Here is a 20844-nt window from a genome sequence, read left to right as displayed (position 1 = left end):
GGCCGGCGCCTCAATGCCGTGGCCCGGGGAGCTCACGCATCGCCGCGGCAGAGGGTGACAAAATGAACGACGTTATTCATTAAGCACTGCTAACCTCCATCTCCATTAATGTGTCGCACCAGTCAACACACGCCGCAGCTAAAATCACACACTTGACCCCCTGTCATTACATAAAGGAGAGACGCACAAAGCGTGATCAGGGGACAGACGACATTTATTTAAAAAAAAACAAAAAAAAAGTCAGTATTACAGTTATGTTTTAATGGCGACAGAAAACAGGACACATCACGAATGTCGTCTGTATGGAAGAAACCTCCTTTTCAGTCAAACGGCGAGGGGAGAGCTGGCAGAGCTTTTCATGACAGAGAGGATTGTGTCACTCGGGGGAGACAGAGATACTCCGTCGCGCGGTATCAGAGGTTAATGTGGACGGCTGAACCCGAGTTTGACCATTAAAAAAAAAAAAAAGGCCACCATGCGAATACAATCGCAGATGTTTCCCCTGTCGTCCTGTCAGTCACAGCTCTGTCTCTGTCTGCTCTCCCTCTCTGTCTGTCTGTCTCTTTCACTCCTCTCTTCTTCACTCCTCAAGTTCTCCTCCCTGCATATTAACTTCTTCAAAGGCTTCAGAGACGGCGCTCTCGGCCTGTCAGCCTCTGCTCAAATGTTTCTCAGGAGCCCAGAAACCGTCTAGACGCGAGGGCATCGGCTTTCTCTCCTCTGCTGCGAATTTCAGGGCGTCGACGTTATGATGCTTTCTTGTATGGATGATGAAAAGCTCTCTCTCTCTCTCTCTCTGCAGGATCAATCAGAGAAGAGCAAGAGCGACGACGAGTGAGCGAGAAGATGAGACGATGTGAGATGTTTCATGTGGCACTTATCGAAAAAAGAAAAGGACAATATCTTTTTATTCTCTCTTCAGGTTCATGTTCTTTGATTTTTCTCCTTTACTCTGTCTGTAGTGCATATTTCATGGTCTTCTCCTGCCAGCTTGGAAACGGATCAGCGATGAGAAGTCAAGTCCAGCAATACCAATCTGCGTGTATTCCAGTTTGGGGGGAATCTATTTTATAAGTCTGTTTTTTAACTCTGTGCTTAAAAACAAACGAGAAAAAAAAAAAAAAAAAACGATTTACAATTGTATGGAAACGATTTGGTCATCGTATACCAGGTGTTTGTAATCGCTTGCACTTTTACAAAATGAGATTTAAAAAAAAAAAAAAAAAAGAAGCTAATTTTGAAAAGAAACATGAACTCTAGCCTGTAGGAGCCTTCCAGTTTAATTTGAAGTGCAACTGTTTGTTCAGAAATTTTAATGTATTTTTTATTTTGGATCGATTGCAATTTTTACGAAGCACATCCCGCTCAGCTTCACCACAGACAACGCCATATGTTGGGAAAATGTAAAAATAATTAGAAAATACAGCTGTGGGAATAAAGACAAATGCAGTATGAATGTATACATATATATATAAATATATAAATATAAATATAAATATCTTATAAGAAATTAGACAAAATCTGAGTCAATGCCTGATGACTTATAAATCAACATGGCCCTAACTGCTAAAAGCTTTTTTTTTTTTTTTTTTATTACTTTTTTAAAGAATGTTGCATTATAGAGGCGGCACATCATTCAATAATAATGTCAGTGTGTTTTATATATCTTACCTGCTTTTCAAGTCGTGTATCAGAACGGCACTTGCTATTTGTAAAAATGAATGAATTTTTTTTTTTTGTGATACCTCCTGGTACGCAGAGGATTTATCAGTTAAATTGATTTGAAAAAACAAAACAAAACAAAACAAAAAAGAAAAAGGTTTCTGAGTCTCGTGTGCCAGCAGAGTTCGACTTTATCCGACAGATTCAAGGAAAAACAAACAGCTTGTTTTATCGAGCAGCACCAGCATCTGACCGAGCAGCAAATGTAGCTCCTGGAAGCGTCGCCGCCAAACAGCCCGATCACTAACAACAGCCACGGGCAACGAGAAAAAACACAGTATTATGCTTTTTTAAAAATAAAAAAAAAAAAAAATCTGACAATGAATTTGACAGTGTATTGACTTATGCTGATGGATTGAAGTGTTTTTATTCGTTCTTTTAGCTTTTGTGCTCCCATATTATCGGTTTCTATGTTGTTTGTAGCATGAACTCGTTTGGCAGTATACTCTCTACGTTCACTCGGCAAATAAACGCTTTTTATATGTGTGATCTGTGCTAGCCAGCTCTCCATAAGTGTGACTTAATCTTTGCTTTCTTTGCACAGTGTCTTTGTGGTTGTATCTCATAGCCCAGGGCAAATAAAATCTCACTGATTTATAGCGCACATTGTTTTTTGTCGTTTGTTTTGTTTTTTTTCTTTCACCCGCATATGGAGGGCATTTATGCTGCTCCTCACCCTTCGTAATCTTAAATAATTCAGATTTTCGGTGCTGCATTAGGATGGCGCCGTGGGAGCGTTGGCGTCGCCGAGCAGCATTGAGATTAACGTCTTGGCGAAGTCGAGGCGTGGCCGAGGGGCTTCACCACAGCAGCCGGACGTCGAGTAAAGACGCTGCTCTCTGTTTTTTTGTTTCCTTTTCCCAAGAAGCCCATTAGTTCAGGAGGAAAAACAAAATCCAAAGCGCTCTTTGTAGAGAGAGAGAGAGAGAGAGAGAGAGAGAGAGAGGGAGGTTAAAAGCCCTCGCTCTGTTGGTTTGTTCAAACAGCAGCTTTAAACACTCGCACGACTCCAGCGCGTTCTCAGCGCCGGCCTCCCTCAGGGAGCACAAAGCCTCCAAACAACTCAGGGCTCTGTGCGGCTCCTGTTTTATAAGAATAGTGTGTCAAAAAACACGGATCCAGCTTCTCTCCTACACCTACATAAATAACATGAAAAAAATAACCTGCAAAAACATACGCATAAATCATGATTTTAGATTAAGTGTTAAAAAAAAAAGTGTTTTAAATGAACTCGCTGCTTGAACAGTAGCTGTGAAAATGTGTGGAGCAGAGGTTGTAACTCTTCGGAGATTTGAAACTTTTCCTCTGCTCCAGTGTCCACAGCAGATCCAAATCATTTTCATATCATGTTTTTATGTATGTGTGTGTGTGTGCTGCGAGAAAGCAAATAAACAAGAAAAATAAGGGAGTTCCTCAAAATTCAGAGCAGAAGTTGCACATATTTCCATACAGTGAACAATTTGCTCAGCACTTATTTATTCCTAATCATTATCACATCTTTATATGAAATCATGTTAATCCACACAGCATATGTTAGCTTTTGGCCCAACATCTAACTGGTAATGTGGTTTAAAATCTAGTGTTTTGAAAAAGCAAAACAGACAGACGATAACAAGGTATCAACTCACACTGGGACAAAACACTGCAAAAAAAAAAAAAAAAGTGAAAAAGTTCATATTCAGTGTTAAAATCTTGTTTTTCTGAAAGTATGTGACACAGTCTGACAGCTGGAAGAGAAAATGCCACTTGTTTCCAAAGTAGTTTCACTTGTTGAGGCATAAATCTGTTGAAACAAGGCAGAATGAGGCAGATCAGCCCATTAGGGTCAAGAAAATGTCGCTTGATTCAAGAAAAATACAGAGACAAGTTGATTAGCGTTGGAAACAAGTGGGATTATCTCATCGCCCTGCCAGATTTTTATAAGGACACAGGTTCTACCACTGAATGTGATTAAAGTTGGAGGTTAAAATGGCCTTTTCTTGCAGTGTGATGTCTGACTGTTTGAGCCCGCTGTGGTATTCCATGCAAATGTGGGTGAGTATTTTTGGCTGTGGGTTTTTATTGGCGGATCGGTGGAATGCGCTGCAGGTGTGGAGGCTGAAAAAGCTGCGGGAGCGCTTGATTTGAACCCTGGAGCGCGCCATTGTTGGTGCACCGGGGACTTTGCCCCAGCCGCCGTCCAAAAGCCACCTGGACTTTGCCGTGGCTTTGTGTCCTCCAGTCCGCAGCACCTGTGTTGTGCTTCCTCCACTGTCAACGCCCAATCCCTTGATCGCCTCTGTTATCCAAAGCTCGTGGCTGCTGTTTGGGATCCAACGAGAAGACGACCTTGTCATGCTCAGAATGCACACGAGCGGTGAATTTAGCCGGTGAATTGATTTTTTTTTTATCTCTAAGGGAGTGAAAGCGGTTTTTTAATATCATGTACTGTAATATCATGTACACAAAATATGCTGCATTTATTTAAACTCATAATTTAAAAAACAAACTCTGACTTAGGTAAATACATTGTCTAAATCTAATCCAGGGATTACAAATTTGAATTTTTTAGGGATCATTCGACTGGTTTCTCTGACTTCAGTTGGAGAAACCTCAGATCACAAAAATACAGAAAATGCGCTTTGTTGTTGTTTACAGTGAGAAATTAATTAGTAGTATTTATTCGGTACTTGAGAAAATACTTCTACGTACACTTTGAGCATTGCTCCTGGAGGAAAATACAGTTTCTTGTTTTTTTTTGCATGCACTTTGTCCGAGCACCGTTGTGCAGGTGGCAAATTTACAAGACTGATTTTAGAAGTTCCAATCTGACATTAAGGCTAACGACTCCTATAGACTTCAAGTCTTTATGCTAAGCTAACATAAAATGCTACCCACAGGAACCGAGCTACCGGATGTACAGAGATGAAAACAGTAGGGGGGGTGTTCCCGGAGGTGGGCGTGGCCACAAGTCTCCATGTCTCAGTGTTGAAGAAACACCACAAAGCAGCTCCTGCAGCGAGCCAGGGACTTGTAATGACAGATCCATTGAACTTGAACGGAGTAGAATGATCTTTCCCATTCAAATGAACACAGCAGGATGGCCAGAGCGTCAGCCGTCTTTATGTGCACCACCAACACGGTACCTGGCTAGACTTCATATAAATCAAGTTTTGGTGAGTTGCTGACTCTCTCAGGTGAGAGCTTTTGCAATGACGTCGTGCGCTTCTGGTAGTGCTTACAGAGTTCATGCTGTCAACGCCCTCTAGTGGTCAGAGATCAGCTACTGCAGTTTAACAAACACTTTAATTATACCTTTCTGCTCGTGTGATACTTCATTTGAGTTTTGCCTGTTATCGCATGTAACACAGCAGGAAAGACAAATACAAATGTTCACTGTTCTTTTAGTAACGTCTGCTTTTAGGCCGCACATCACAGCGTGTCTGAACTGTTCCCAAGCAAGCCTCGCACTCTGACTCCTCACCATCACAAAAAACTAGAATCAGCATCAGCACAATGTCGGTTCTACTCCATTCAAGTTCTATGGGTGGACCCAAACGCCAGTCAGTCCAAAGTGCGGTAACTTTGAAAGTAAACTTGAAACATGTCCTTGCATGTCTTAAATCCATCAGTGTGGGATTGACTAACAGTTTAGGTCGTTTATGTCTCTCTTCACCTCCTATAAATATTTTTTCCTCTTCTTTGCTCTGTAACTTCACCTGTTGCTCATGAGACTTGATTAGGTCACCATGCAAACTAGCCAGACACGTCCTAGTTAGTGAGTGTTTCATGATTTCATGTAACCCTCAGAACAAAACAGGCTCCTAATAAGCAACTTTAGGACGCTGGAGAGGCTGGAAAGATCTGTTTGTATCTGAGAAGTCCATCAGCTCTCTCCCACAGATATCACAACATTAATTTGTGATATCATCGAGATCATCGAGAAACCCTGGGAAGTCGACTTGGTGGACTTGACATTTTTTTGTTTGTTTGTTTTTTTGTTTTTTGGATCCTCCAGTTCACTGAGATTTCTTCCACAGCTGATTTTTCCATCCTTACATTCGTCATTCCTGTCTTTCAAAGAGCAAGCCAGCACGATACGGTCGTTTTTCCTCATTTCATCTTTTAGCTCACCAAAAACTCCCGGTGTTTACCTTTTGATTCTGTTTGTAAGACTGTTTGAGCATCATGCTGTGGTTTCTCTCACTGTGAGTGTAATCCTGGTAAGAAATAAAGAAGTAAACAAAAAAACAACCAAAGAACAAGGTTGCCGAATTTTGTAAGAGATTTACAATCATACCCTGAATCTAAGCAGCTAATTGCTTGCAACATGGGAGCTTCATTTCTTTATTTGTTGATTTAAAATACAATATAATAGAATAACTTTATTGTCAAGTGCCTCTGTGACAGTGCTAAAACAAATCAGATGCACAACATGTCACAAAAAAACCCCAACAAATATTAGTAAAATAATGATGATGATTAAGTTATTACACATAATTTCATTTGCATTCAAAGTTCTGATGGGCCGGGCAAAGACAATGTTTTTCAGTCTGTTCGTTCAGCTCCTGTAGCGCCTCCATGAGGGCAGGAGAGCAAACAGTTCATGACCTGGGTTAGGGTTAGGGTTAGTTAACCCTAACCCTCTGTCCTCGTGATGTTTTTGGCCTCGTGATGTTGTCGTCTTTATGACTGTGTGGAGGGCCCTCCGCTCTGAGCAGAGGAACCTGCAGTGAAATCCTTTTTGTGATAAACTCATGTTCATATTCATCCTCCGTGCTCCCACTCATATTCAGTCCTGTCGCCCAGGTGTTCACAGAAGTGCTGGAGCAATTTGGAGAAGCTCCAAAACGCCTCATTCCGCGGCTGTATGGTACAATTTGTGTCAGGGCAAATGATATCAATAAATGTGTCAGGGGTAGATTGCAGGTTCCTGATAGTGAAGACAAGCAACTGGAGCTGCACAGCAGAGAGTCCCAGTCTGAGGAAGAACACACAAAAAGATTATTTTTGGGCATTTTGGCTTCATTTGCTTTCTTTTCATGGTAGAGAGAGACAGGGAAGCCAAGGGAGAGAGAGGGGATGACATGCAGCGAATGGCCTGAGGTCAGATTCGAACCCAGGATGCTGCGATCAGTACTCAGCCTTAAAGGGATAGTTCGTATTTTTGGACATGAAGTGGTATGAAATCCTCCCTGGCGGTGTAGTGCATGAAAAGAGATTTTTTTTTTTTATTATTATTTAAGGCCTCCTGAAGTATAGAAATAGGTTCATCCGGCTAGTTTGCTGGGATCACAAAAATAAAAAGTTTTGCCTTTCAAAACAACATGCATTCAAAATAGTAATACATTTCAGTCATAAAACCAACTCTGGGAAAAAAGTCAGACTTCACAGTCACTTGGCACCATTTTCAGTGGGCCAGACCTTTGCCCAGGGGACACCTTAAGTAAAAAAAAAAAAAAAAAATCCTTTTCATGCACTACACCGCCAGGGATTTCATACAACTTCATGTCCAGAAATGTGAACTATCCCTTTAAAAAGTGGTACGCACTCTTATCTGATGAGCTACCAGGGACCGTGACAAAGAGGAAACCTCATCCATTTCTGGCTCCAGGGAAAGTCATGAAGAGGGAACTTTGACAAACAGCACACACACATTCACCAACCCAGCCAATCTGTGATGCTTTACACCAAAAAATCAAAACAAAAAAAAAGGGCCAAGAGAGGTAAACCATCTAACTCTTACTTTCTTGACTTTCTTGATTTCGTGTCCCGCCCCAAACTTCACACGGCACAGGGAATGATTGTTCACAAGTGCAAACCAACATTATCTGAGTTTGGGAGGGAAGTTTAGTTTTATTTTGAAGGGATGAGGTGAGATGAGAGAGGATGTTTTAAGATTTGTGAAGGTTTTATTGGTGCAGGATGATGTCCCCATTTAAGAAGCTCTGATTTACAGGAAGTCATATGAGGTCATTTCATCAGGACTTTAATCAGATTAGCTTTGATTTGATTTTGCCCCCTTTCCTCTCTCTGGCCGGCCTGGATGGAGTTCTCCTCTCTCTGTGATCCTTCCCGAGATTTCTTTCCATTTGTTTTTCCTGTTTTGGCCTCTGAGGTTTCCGATGCCCCGCTTTTTGATTTTGACTGATAAATAAAACATAAATCACATTAAGTGCAGCTTCAGAGGGACAATCAGTAATTCATGACAAACAAAAAACACAAAAAAGGAGTTTAATCCCCCTCTGTCAGCTTTAGATAGAGGTGGCTCTTGCACAGCTTACGGTGGCCTGTAACTGTCAAAAATAAATATACGGCCCGACGGTCTCAGGTCGGGTATCCTCCTCTGTCACGCTCCTCCGTCTCTGAGAAGGTTTTAATTGCAACTAATAATTAAATCATTGGTATTGATGGACAGATGTATCAACATCCTAGATATATTTGTTTTTTGCTGGATGGGAAAAAAAAAACTCCATCTTTCACCTCTCGGTTTCTGCCGTCAGCTGGTGGAAATGAAACCGGGTCGAAGTTGTAAAACATGGAGAGAGAGGAAGAAGTCGTAAATAAAGGTTCTGGCCCACTTTTCTGGTTTACCTCCCACACAGACTGTGACCTTGTGTGAGGAAAGGTGAAATAACCTCTGATTTTTGTTTCTGTTTTGTTTCAGTGCTGCCTTCCTTTCACTCTGTGGAGTCTTGTTTATCTGGCTCTTGAGGAATGAACTGGTGTGAAGAAAATATGTGGATTGCGGGGAAAACACACAGAACTGTCTGGGGTCACGGGGAAAAAAACAACCAAAACAAAACAAAACAAAACAAAAAAAGAATCCGAAAAATATCACATTTCATTCCAGAGAGAAAATTGATGAAATTTAAACGTCTTCACACTTGTTTTTAAAAAAGATTTCGTTACAAACCAAACCATGTAATGGGACCATTTGAGATACAATCAATTTGTTTGCATGAAAATGAATGAATGCATGAAAGAAAAAAAGATTAAATTCGATATTTTATTTATTGCTCATGGATTAATTCAGGAACAAGCAGTTGCAAAGAGGAATCAACACGATATAAAACGGTAAGAAGAGAAAAAATTGAAAAGGTTAAGTCAAGTCACTTTTGTTCATGCAGCACGGTTAAAAATAACAGGATTTGACCCAAAGAGCTTAACAATCGTGGTTTACAATACACATGTACATAAAAGCCAAGACTAAATGGGAAAAGAAAAAAAGTAAAACTAAAATCAAACATTCAAAAGATTTTATATCTGTATGTCTAAAATGCTGTCTAAATGATTAGGAAGCAAGTACAGCTTTAGCCGGCCTTAAAATGATATTTCTCTATAAAGAGCCAAGATGCTTTTTTAGCCCCAAAGATAAAGAGATGCAGATGAGTGGACGCCAGTAATTTGAACCTGATCAGTCGGTCAGCCTCTTCGCCGTAACTCGCCGACTCAGCCACTGAAGTTGTGACAAAGCTCCGCCCCCTTTCAGTGGCGGGCTGCGTTCAACACACCGTCCTGCATCCTCAGTCTGTTGTTAAAATGCTGACTACTTTAAAAAACAGAAACGTCTGTTCAGCCTGGATGATTTCACCTTGTTACTTTTACTTTGGCACACACAGAATCCAAGTTTTTGTTTTTCCTTTTGTTTTGAATTTATTTTTTCCCTCTAAGTCCTGGCACATTGTTAACGTGAAGTGCTATTCGAAGGCCGATCTTAAAGCCTGGGCTACATAATTAGGTCCGTTGTGCCAGGATTTTTTTTAATGAGCTGTAGAGCTATATGTATTTGAATAAATAATATCTTTTTGTTTCTGTTGTTTTTGTTTTTTCGCCCAAGTCTACAGCTCAGTAATATATTGTACTTGTAGTTAAAGTTGCTTATTTACCCAAACTGAATCACAGTGTTGACTAAAATTCCCATTTTACCCCAAAATGTGTCATTTTTGAGTTAGAGTCTCTGGGGCTGTCATGAACATGTCATCTGTCAAACATAAAAAATTAAAATAACTGGTTAAGAAACTGGTAATTAGGTTTCTTCTACTTCATTAAGTAAAAATGTGGCACGCGGGCTGTTTTCCCTGTAGAGCTGATTATGTCTTGCTTGCCTGGGTGTTGCAGCTCTCTGACAGATTCCTCCAAGGCTGATGAACTCTCAAAAAATGAATCCCAGAAGCACCCAACCCTTGGCTTTTTCAACAAATTGATGCTCGCTCTAACTACATCAAGTAGTCATTTCCAGTTCATCCCCAGTCCTTTGAAAAAAAAAAAAAAAAAAATAGACACAGACTGCCAGCAAAAAGTAAATGAGGAAGTAAGGTAGCATCAAAAACTAGAGGCAGCTTTACATAAGAGAACAACCTTATCATGAAAAAAGAAGAAGGTGATGATGCTTTTAGGGTTTATTATTAGAGTTTCCAGTCGCCCTGTGGGATGTAAGACACACGTTGAAAATCTTTACAAAATTTTGGTCAGAATTAATCAGTATGATGGGAAAAAGATGGTCAGGTGTTACTGTTCAAAGGTTGAATTCTTGGATGTGTATTTTATGTTATTTTTTGCACACATCACTATGTAACACAGCATCTTCGTTCATTGCTATGCTGATGATACTTGACTCTATCTCTCTTTTCATCTGGATACGTGTTAGCAATGTCATGTGACCGTTACGCTGACACAAAAGACCAAGGCCTGTACTCATAAAGGACGCCAGTAGTTTTAACACTGTGTAAGGAAGCACTACTATGGCATTCTCCCCAATCATAACAAGAGTTTTACTGCTTCCACTATGCTGGCACCACCGACTCCGTCTTCATAAATGCACTCTGCAGTATGCAAAAAATTCCACCAGCTTTTGTCAGACAGAAATTCTAGCTAATAAATTATGCCTATTGATAATAAACAGACCTAAATAGGCACCAGTTTTTAACGCTGTGCTTGGAAACATGGATTTATATAATAATAATATTACTGCTACTACTACTACTGCTGCTACTGCTGCTACTGCTACAATGACTACTGATAATGAGGATAATAATATGATAATGGATTAATTTATATTATTAGGTATGTTTTTTGGTTGGCTTATTTATTAAATGCCATGCCCTGAATCACTGCTGTGTTGGAGGAGGAAAACCTTGGATTGTGCAGAAAAATGTCTTCTCTTTATATACAAATTTCTGCTCGTGCATTAACATGTTGATTCTCATTGGCTGTCACCTGGTGCAGACCTGACAGTAACACAACGGTAAATGTGACTCTGCTGCACTAATCAGCACCACAGTAACTTTATGAAGCACCTCAAATTATCGTGCCGTTAAATTTCCAAGACGCAAATACCACCAAATATACAGACCTGAATGTTCAACATATTCTTCAGCTAGTTCTGACGAATCAACACCCCCGCTTTCGTAGTAGTAAACTAGTACTAATAAATGTCTTGCAAGAGCATAACAAGACTGAAAAGCTAAGAAAGACCGACACACACACACACACACACACACACACACACACACACACACATTCAGTATTATTCCACCACAAATAATGTGATGGCTTGTAGTCCATTTTTGTAAGTCACAATACACTTTCACAGGGAGAATTTTACATATCTGGTAACTTTTATGACCAATTTTTATCCTGCTTTGTCTAAGCCTTTTCTGTTTTCAATTTTCTGGTTATTATACTGTATTGGATTTCATGTGTCATAGTTTTATTTTCTGTAGAGCACCCTTGCACCCAATACATTCTGTACTACAATGTGTTGTATTCCACAGAATAATAGAATATATTCTGTATTCTGAGGTTGACAGCTGATTTATTTGTTTACAGTTCAGGAATGTTCACCAGTCATATTGGCATTTAACAGCAGTCCAGTCCAAACCACTGCGGGAGCCTGTCCAGTCGTATGGTCCACATTTCATGGCACCTTGCCTGTATTGTGCGCCTCACACACTGGAGGGCAGAAGAAGGGGCCTCATACAGTACAGCTGGCTGGACCGTCACACCGCTCAACACATCAAAACAGCTTTCCTTTTTGTATTCCTGCCATTTTAAACAGAGCTTCGCTAAGCCGATTCCCATTGAAGAATGACCATCCATCGCCCCCTGTTTATCTAGCTCTTTGAAGTGCCGAGCTGTTAGGATAGACTTGAGCCCGAGAAGAGAGGGGCAAATTGGATGTTAATCCTTGTCTGAGCTCCAGAGATGTCAGCTGGAAAAAGTCAGGTGCCAGTGCAATTCCTGCTATTCCTCTGTAGCCTTTGTCAAGGGCTCCACCATCATCACATTCTCCGAGCAGCAAATGCAGGTTCGTCCAATCCCAAACCGATTCACGGAATTTCGCAGCAAAGCCTTTCTAATGGGTCATGAATGAAGATGTGAAAGGGCCAGGTGCTCTCTATTATTAGAGAGCCCAGTTCATCTGGTGTTGTAACCCGTCCACTTTCCAGGCGGGAAACAGGGCCTTTTTCCATTCTAACTCTTGCACAACTTAAAAGGAAGCGCGGGAAAAGGCTTTGTCTGCCTCCGGATTCCGGGGTTCACTATCAGTTTAACGCATGATCGAGAAGAAGGCTCACTGTTCAATGCTGCGCTGAGTCCTGGTAAGCTGTGAAGGCCTCATCACAGACAGGGGGACTCGTATGAACAGGACATACACACTAAATGCATGCATACACTTCTTCTGCAAAGTTTACTGAAAGCAAAAAAACATAGATGCGAGAATATGTGTACCGCTGCGTATTATGTAATGTACACCATGTGTTTGCATATTTTGAAGCATATTGGAGTGTGTTGTACATTATATTTAGTGGACATATTTATTCAAAACACATTATGATGCACAAATCCAAAGCAGGGGTGGCCCCGCTTGCAATCGCACCCCAACCTTTGCCCTCTGAGCTGCATGACCACCACACGGTTGATGTATGCTAATGGAAAAGACTGCCATGCCGCGCACCCACTCACTCCTCTCTAAGCCTGCTCATAACCATATGTTCACACACAAGGCAAAAACAGAATTTAAAGTTCCTGTAAACACACGTAAAGTCAATGAAAGGAACTGAACAGAGTGAGCTGGGAGCCACTGTACACTGAGCTTATAAGGTCACTCTTTAAAGCACATTTTAAAACAATGTATGCTGTACAATGAGATAAAATTACAAGTTAAAAGCATAAAAATGAAAATGTATAAACAAATGTGGATAAAAGGTGCAGTACATAAACGTTACATGAGGAATAAAATGCACATGCACCAGAAGGCTAAAGCAAAAAAGTAGTCTTAAAACGGGATTTAAAAATGGTCGCGAGGGGTACGTTTTTCCATGGCCTGGGGGCAACAGTGGAAAAGGCACGTTCACCCCTGATTTATACCGAGGACGTGGGATGTGGAGGAATAATTTATCAGAGGATCTGAGCGGCCCGGAGCTGGAACAGGGTCTGAGGAGATCCGAAATGTAGCCCGGTGCCAAACCATGTAGTGCTTTAAAAACAAATAAAAGAACCTTAAAAATCAATTCTGCATTTGACTGGCATCCAGTGAGGAGAGGCCAGTGCAGGGGAGATAATGTCTGTCTTCTCGGTGCCAGTAAGCCGCCTCGCAGCTGCATTTCGGATGGGTTGCAGGCGGGACAAGGCTGACTCAAACATAAAGAGCGCTACAACAATCAGAACGAGAGATAAAAGCGTGTAAACCTGTCTCCAGATGCCAAAGGGATATGCCAGTGGGGGAAAAAAAAGACACTTGTTCAGCTTTTAGACCTGTCTGGATGTGTTGCCAGGTGTAATGTCAGACGCTGTCAACCCTGCATCCTTCACTGTGACGCCACAGGTTTTGCAAATTCAGTTTTTCTTAGCCACAGCCAAATGTCAAATCATGCAACTTAATACAAAATCTCTGCCGGCTTTGATTGAAAACTTGAAAAGCAACGTGTGGGCAGACCATGTGGATTTCTTGATCAGTGCTGTGTTCTAATAGTTTATGAGGCTCTCTTGTAGCAACAATGATTTAAAGTCACATTGCTTGCCTTGATGTGAGTGTAAATGACCTCCACTACAGAAAAATGTCAGGGATTTTTTACAAAACCTCACACAAAATAAAAACATAAAATCTGCTCGACTGAAATGCCGTGTTGCTCTCACACTCCCGATGCAGGACTTTTTTCAGAGGAAGCGATTATGTGCATAAACGCCGCAAAAAAACAACAACAGTGCCGCTACTTCAGAGAATGGCTGTTTGTTAGTCTGATGAGCTTTTTGCCAGAGCTCGGTTCAGCAACACTGACAGCTGTTCTATAGCATGAAAGCTTTGAAAACATCTTCATACTGTCTCCTCAGCAGAATCTACAAATAAATCTTCTGCTGCAAAGCACTTCCATCTGACTCCACTCTACTCCTCTCCCACTGACTCAATGAATGAAAAAAAAAAAGACTTTTGTTGACTTTTGTTTAAACAATACATGGTGTATAATGGACAGACACACACTGAGCCCATGTTGGTTGAACAAAAAGTGTTTTTTTGTCTGTTTTTTCAGTCAGTGGTTTATTTCTTTGTTATTTTTGAGAAGCTCACTACTAACCACAAGCAAACACAAGAAAACAGCCACTTCTGTCGACATCTTGTTGATCTCAAGCATATGTGGTGGTACTTACTGTGGTAGTGCATACATTATACTGTGAGCTTCAATTTCACAGATGCACGTCTTTGAACTGGATGCTGCTATTCTCCACCACAGCTGTTCTGCACTAATGAGATGTGAGTTTGTGTTGAATTAGAGCAGGCCCTCCTCTGCTGGGGGCTTGGTGCATTTCGAACCTGGTGTATTCATTTTGGCCTGAGGATGGTGCTGGAAGAAAAATCATGAAGTCACTTGACAGGGTTCTTTCTCTTGGTAGCATGAATGTGCTTTCCAATCATAGCAATCTGCCTAATAGATTTTGAGATGTCAAATTTGACTTTTTGGCCTGAGGGTGGCATTAGAGAAAATGTAAGGTGCTCATAAAAATCAGAGGAAGAGGGATCTTCCTTTGGGGAGTATGACTGCACTCACCCATTGTAATGCAACTCGTCAGTTATGCTTAATGATTTCTCATGCAAATTTTAGATTTTGGCCTACGGGCTGCACTACAGGGGAGATTGTGAGTTCACCAAAATTGAAAGGATTCATCCACTGGGGAGCATGAATGTGCTCACCAAATGTCATGACAATCTGCTCAATAGATTGTGGCATATAAATTTGGCATTTTGGCTCATGAGGCAAGGTGATGACGGCACTCAAACTGAGAGGATTCATTCCCTGAGAAGCATGAGTATACTCTGAAAATTACTTGGCTATCCATCCATTACATTTAGGAATATGCTGTGTAAGTAAAATGTTTAATCTGAAGGTTTTGTAAGAGAAAAGGTCAGAGTCACCACAATCAGGAGGATGAACCTTTCTTTTAAGATGATCTTTCTTTTAAGGATGAATGCACTCGCCAAACATCATGGCGAGCCGCTGATCACGTCATTAATTAATTATTCAATATAATTTGCACTTTTATAATTTAAATGGCAGTGAGCCAAGAAGAGATTTAAGCTGCTACGAAACAAATCATTTCTATTTTTCTGTTATATTTTACTCCTCTAAATGTCATTGTTAATAATGTTATCAGACGGTCAGAGGTCAACCGGTGATGCCATCAATCAGCGCACATGAGTGATGTCGTGTTTGTTTACATTCTGCACGAGGTCAGTCTTGTCTTTGCTTCGTGAAAAACTTGTGCATTAGTTGTCAAGCTATGTTGCCTTGGAGTAAAGTGTTGAACGGGCAGATGGAACAAACTAAAATCTGACACGGCCATCCTCAGGCCCCATCTGCCAGCGAGGTAAAATTTATGACCATTTGAGTTAAAAAAATTAGTGGCACGTCTTGGCTGCTGTCTCATCCCCTTTATTCCATAGTTGAAGATTAAAAGCTCATTATAAACGTTTATTTATTCGGGGAGCATTTACTGAGCTCACTCTCTCAACGCTTCCTCCACACACACTTACATAAATCCACAACTGGGAGCTTCCCACCACATCCACTGTTGTCTCTGTGAGCCAGGGAGCACGGGGGATGGGGGTGATGCACCTTGTTCAGTCCTACCTCAGGAGGTGTTTGCTGAGGGAGCGGAGAGTGTTAATCATTCACCTCCTCCAGCCAGATATCCCTGTGTTTTTATTAGGGGTGAGGGGGAAAAAATCGATTCATGTAAGAATCATGATTCTTATCTTCTGCGATTTGAATTGATTCACAAATTCCAAAGATCGATTCATTAATTTATGGTTTGAGTGCAGGGCTCTCACAGCTAAATGCACTACAGGGAGCTCTGCTGCAGTGAGTATTGATACACAATTCTGAAACAAAATAGCTCTGTCCATAACCTATTTCAGTTCATAGTATACAGGCTCTCTTGTGGGGGGTGCAGAGCAAAATTGGCTTGGCTTTTAATATTTGCAGGACATTCACAGACTAACTCGCTCAAGGATCTGCAAAATGTTCACCTGATGAGTTGAGTCTGCTTAAATCACTAAAGTTTACTGTATATTGTGAAACGACTGCTTTACCTCAGCAACTTGAAACAAGCAGACCTGCTGTTGCTGACGAGATGAAGTTGGTTTCACATTCGTACCTTCCATGTTGAGTTCAGATACTGACTGAAAAACTCATACACTTGGAGTTCAGGGAACATAAAGAAAATGTTGTCTGATAGTTTAACACAAATAATGTTGGCTGATACTGCAAAAACAGACTGATCAAACCAGGAAAATATATGTATGCAGTCGTTAATAACTGAATTCATATTAATCAAAGAATCCCAATTCAGAATTTGTGATTAAATGGAATCAAATGGGGGCGGCACGGTGGTGCAGTGGTTAGCACTGTCGCCTCACAGTGAGAAGGTCCTGGGTTCGATTCCCACCCAAGGTCCTTTCTGTGTGGAGTTTGCATGTTCTCCCCGTGTCTGCGTGGGTTTCCTCCGGGAACTCTGGTTTCCTCCCACCGTCCAAAGACATGCAGGTTTAGGTGAATTGGAGAAGCTAAATCACACCACCTAGGTTTGTCTGTCTGCCCTGTGATGGACTGGCGACCTGTCCAGAGTGTTTCCTTGCCTTCGCCCTATGAGCGCTGGGATTGGCTCCAGCACCCCCCCGCGACCCTAGTGAGGATAAGCGATTTAGAAGATGAATGAATGAATGGAGTAAAATGTGAATTGTCAGTCACACATTTAACACCGTGTGCATGTGCACCGTCAAACTGGGTTTCACGGCATGAGAAAATGACTGCATATTTTCTTCATTTTTAACGGTTTATTAAGAAACACCTGAATAAGATGGAGAACGAAAGTAAGAAATGGTTCCATCAGTGTGCACATTGTGAATTTTCAAACAACCTCAAACTCTAACAACATGATCATCTGACCAGGACAGTTGCTAGAAATTCTGGGCCCCCTGAAAGAATATCGGTGTGGGCCCCTCTACCCCATTCATGAACTGTGTGTGGGCCCTAGTGGGCTGTGGGCCGTTAGCGTGATTGGTCGTCTGGTTGGTGATTTTCCTGGCTGCACACTCCACCCATTTATATACAGTCAAGCTGATGAGTCAGTCTTTAATTAACACTGTCATTGGCTGATCACCGGACATTCAAGAGAACACAGGGCAAGCAAATGATACAAAGTGGTTGTTTTTTTGTTTTTTTTTGGCTTTATCAGTTATATTGAAATAGTAGCAACGGATAGGGGTTGACTGAACAAGATGACAATTGCAAATTAGAGTTTAATGTGTTAAGAGCTCCATTATTTGATGATAATACCTATGAATCCTCTCATTAGTTTTGTTCAGTGCAGATATTAACCACTTAGAGAACAATTATTTTGTTGTGCATGTTTTCTACATTAAGTGGCCGTTCAAATAAGCCGCACCTGATTGTCGGTCTCATCGTGAGTCTGAATTGTCTCTGAGAAATAAGCTCCTGATCAAGAGACCAAGGTCTGCATGAAGGTAGTGATCAATTCAGGTATCTACAGCGGTGTTGGAATTAATGAGCCCTAAGCTTTAGCTGACACGGCCTCGCGGTTTGAAGTGAAAGGTAATTAAGGTTTTGTGGGGCAAGCTCTGTCCACCGTCAGCTGGGGGGAGTTAAAGCAGCCCAACTGGTCCAGACCTCAACGTTAATGAACCAAATCATCGGGCATTTCATTGATTCCCCCAATTCAACCGCTGAATCGAGATCAAGCAGAGGTTCAGTGAAACCGCCCACATATAACAAACTCTAATTTAGTATCTTTTAATAGATTAACTTTGTCTGTGTAGACTTTGAAAGTGTGAAAATATTTTCAGACTGATTCTCATTAGAATTTCTGGGAACTACGTCTGCACAATCCCTGAGCGGGACTCTAAAACAGACACAGATTAAGTGGCCCAATTTGTTTCTGCGCAGTCTTATCTATCATTGCTTTGCCTTTTGCTCACATAGCCCGAGTGCCAGAGGCAGATAATCCGCTCTCTGAATGGTTGAGGCCATTCTTTATTTTCACTAATTACTTTTAATGCCCTGTTCTTTACTGTTGTCTTAACTTTTGGTTAAAATACCATAAAACTTGCATCAGTGGCCCGGGCCTCTGTTTGCTTGATTCATCAAAAGCGACCGAACTGTATTTGGGACCTGCATCTATTTGGGACCCGCCTTTATTTCCTTTTGCACAAAATTCTAGCTCAGCAAAAAACTAGGAAACACAATCGAAAGATACTAGAGAATTACAGATGTAGAAAAATATATGTCACATCTCCAAGTCTAGCATGTTTTGCACTGTTTCACCTCATTACACACTTAGGACCCACACTCTGGAACCACGGTGACGTATGTGACCCTCCCTAATGTCCACTTCACAGCACCGACCCCTCAGACCTGTTGGAATAATTACATAATCAGAGCCTCATGGGGTTCAGATTGAGAATTATAAACTCTAAAACATGTCAGTGTCTCGGCTGGTGTGCTGATTCTGTCCCGGGACAGCGAGCAGGGTGTGATGGGGAAAACCCACAGGTGTTGTTCAGAGACAGGTGGCAGGAGAAGCCCCGCCCCTTGCCCTCAGCCTGCTGCGCTACAACAGCTTTGAGCTTTGATGGGAATATTTGATGTAACTTGGCTTCTAATAGGAACCAGGGGTTTATTTGTCAAAATGGGTGCCAGTGAAAGAGACTGTGTGTTTAATTGGATTTTAATTGAACTTTGCGATAAGTTGTTTTGATCAATCAATCAATCAATCAATCAATCAATCAATCAATCAATCAATCAATCAGTCAGTCAGTCAATCTTCATTCATATTGCACATTTCCTACAATGTAACTCCGGCATGAAGTGATATAGATATATGGAAACCTGCAGGATCACTCTCTCTCTCTCTCTCTCTCTCTCTCTCTCTCTCTCTCACACACACACACACACACACACACACACACACACACACACAACCCGGTGAATAAAGCCACAAGTAAGAGCAAAGGAAGCTCATGGTTGAAGTCCGCTGCTCTTTCTGCTAACTGGGAAATCCAGTTTAGCCGGTTTATGTTAAGTTAGCTGGGCTCGTCAAGTAATTTACTCATTGTGACTTTTCCTCTGGCGCCACCTTTAGGCCAAAATGTCAAATTTGATAGTAATTAAATCTGACACAATCCATAGGCAGTTTGCCATGAAATGTGGAAAGCACAGTCACGCTTCAAGTTTTTGCATCTGAGGAGCATCTCCATTTTATTTCAGTGTGCACACTGCAAAAACTCAAAATCTTACCAAGAATATTTGTCTTATTTCAAGTCAAAATGTCTTATTTCAAGTCAAAATATCGAATTACACTTAAAATAAGACAATGATCACCTCAGAAGTAACTTGTTTTTAGACAACTTGCTCATTTCATTGGCAAAATTTGCCAGTGGAACAAGTGAAAATTCACTTGAAACAGGTGAAAATTGTTTAAACAAGTTATTTCTGAGGTGATCATGTCTTATTTTAAGTGTAATGAGATATTTTGACTAGAAATAAGACATTTTGACTTGAAATAATACAAATATTCTTGGTAAGATTTTGAGTTTTTGTAGTGCAGTCTTTTTTTTTTTTTTTTTTTTTTTTTAATTAATTATTATTATCATTATTATTATTATTGTTATTATTTTACCCTAAACTGGTATATAACTTTTGGCCTGACACACCTGATGCAGTCAAGAGGGGAAACATTTTTTGACCTTTTTTACTTAGATTTTGACCTGAGTCAAGTGGCTGCGTTGCACTTTGAGAAACTGTGGGTTTTATGGTCTGCCACTTGCTTTTTTTTTTCTCTAATGTGCCCTTCAGTGTCAGGAAACAGCAGCAGGTCAGTGAGGACAGAGAGCGGTCCAGGGTTGGGTGCACATCAGGGCAAAGACAGCACTTTGAGGCTCCATGTTTTCTCAAAGAGGCTCCTTGTGCTTCCTTTTGTCAACACCTGGCTCCAGCATCGGTCCAGAGAGACGGCTCCGCAGAAGAACACGGAGGCTGGACCGGGTGAACCGTCGGCCATTAAACGATGAAAGATGCCGTAGCTGAAGCTGCTGGACATTTCTGAGGACTTGAGTCAGAGCTGCCATCCGTCTGGGATGGGGCGTGTTCCTAAAATAGAGGAGTCGGTGAGGAAAGTGTGGCAGCAGAGCAAAGGTGGAGTTGGCAGAAAACTGACATCAGTTTCCTGACATACATCCGCAGGAGCCTTGGACAAAACGATACTGACATAAGATTGGCCGCTGTGGTGCCTCCCTTTAGCAGCGGTGGAGAACGGGCCCAATCCTTTACCTAACAGAAAGCAGCAGCGCCGTAATGGAGTGAGAGTCCCTTTTTACTCAAGGAAAAGTCCAGCAGTATCAGAATGTAGTAGTTATGAAATGTAAAAAGTCTCCATTGCGAAAGTGGTTCATTTTAGAGTGCTAAATTATTGACACATTAAACTATATGAACTTTTTTGACGTTGCAGCCCCAACTCAAATCAAATCAAATCAAATCAAATAAACGTTATTGTCCTTGCAGGAAATTTGTCTTGAGCTCCGAGTGCTGATATACAGCTGCATGCACCACACAATGAACAATACAAAAT

General features: G+C 41.2%; 1 protein-coding gene across 3 annotated transcripts in view; it reads left to right on the top strand.

Moving 5' to 3' along the window:
• Positions 1-2321, top strand: part of smarca2 (SWI/SNF related BAF chromatin remodeling complex subunit ATPase 2) — a 63038-nt gene extending 60717 nt beyond the window's left edge. For 2 of the 3 annotated variants that reach the window (XM_030059595.1, XM_030059597.1), the window contains one exon: positions 803-2321. In XM_030059595.1, coding sequence (XP_029915455.1) covers positions 803-838 — 36 coding nt within the window. In that variant the 3' untranslated portion in view covers positions 839-2321. The remainder of the gene's footprint in view (positions 1-802) is intronic. The other variant, XM_030059596.1, reaches the window with a different exon arrangement.
• The last annotated feature ends 18523 nt before the right edge of the window (positions 2322-20844 follow it).

This window comes from Myripristis murdjan, chromosome 9, assembly GCF_902150065.1.
Source record: "Myripristis murdjan chromosome 9, fMyrMur1.1, whole genome shotgun sequence".
Classification (NCBI taxonomy): Eukaryota; Metazoa; Chordata; class Actinopteri; order Holocentriformes; family Holocentridae; genus Myripristis; species Myripristis murdjan.
This window is presented reverse-complemented; position numbering and strand designations above follow the sequence as displayed.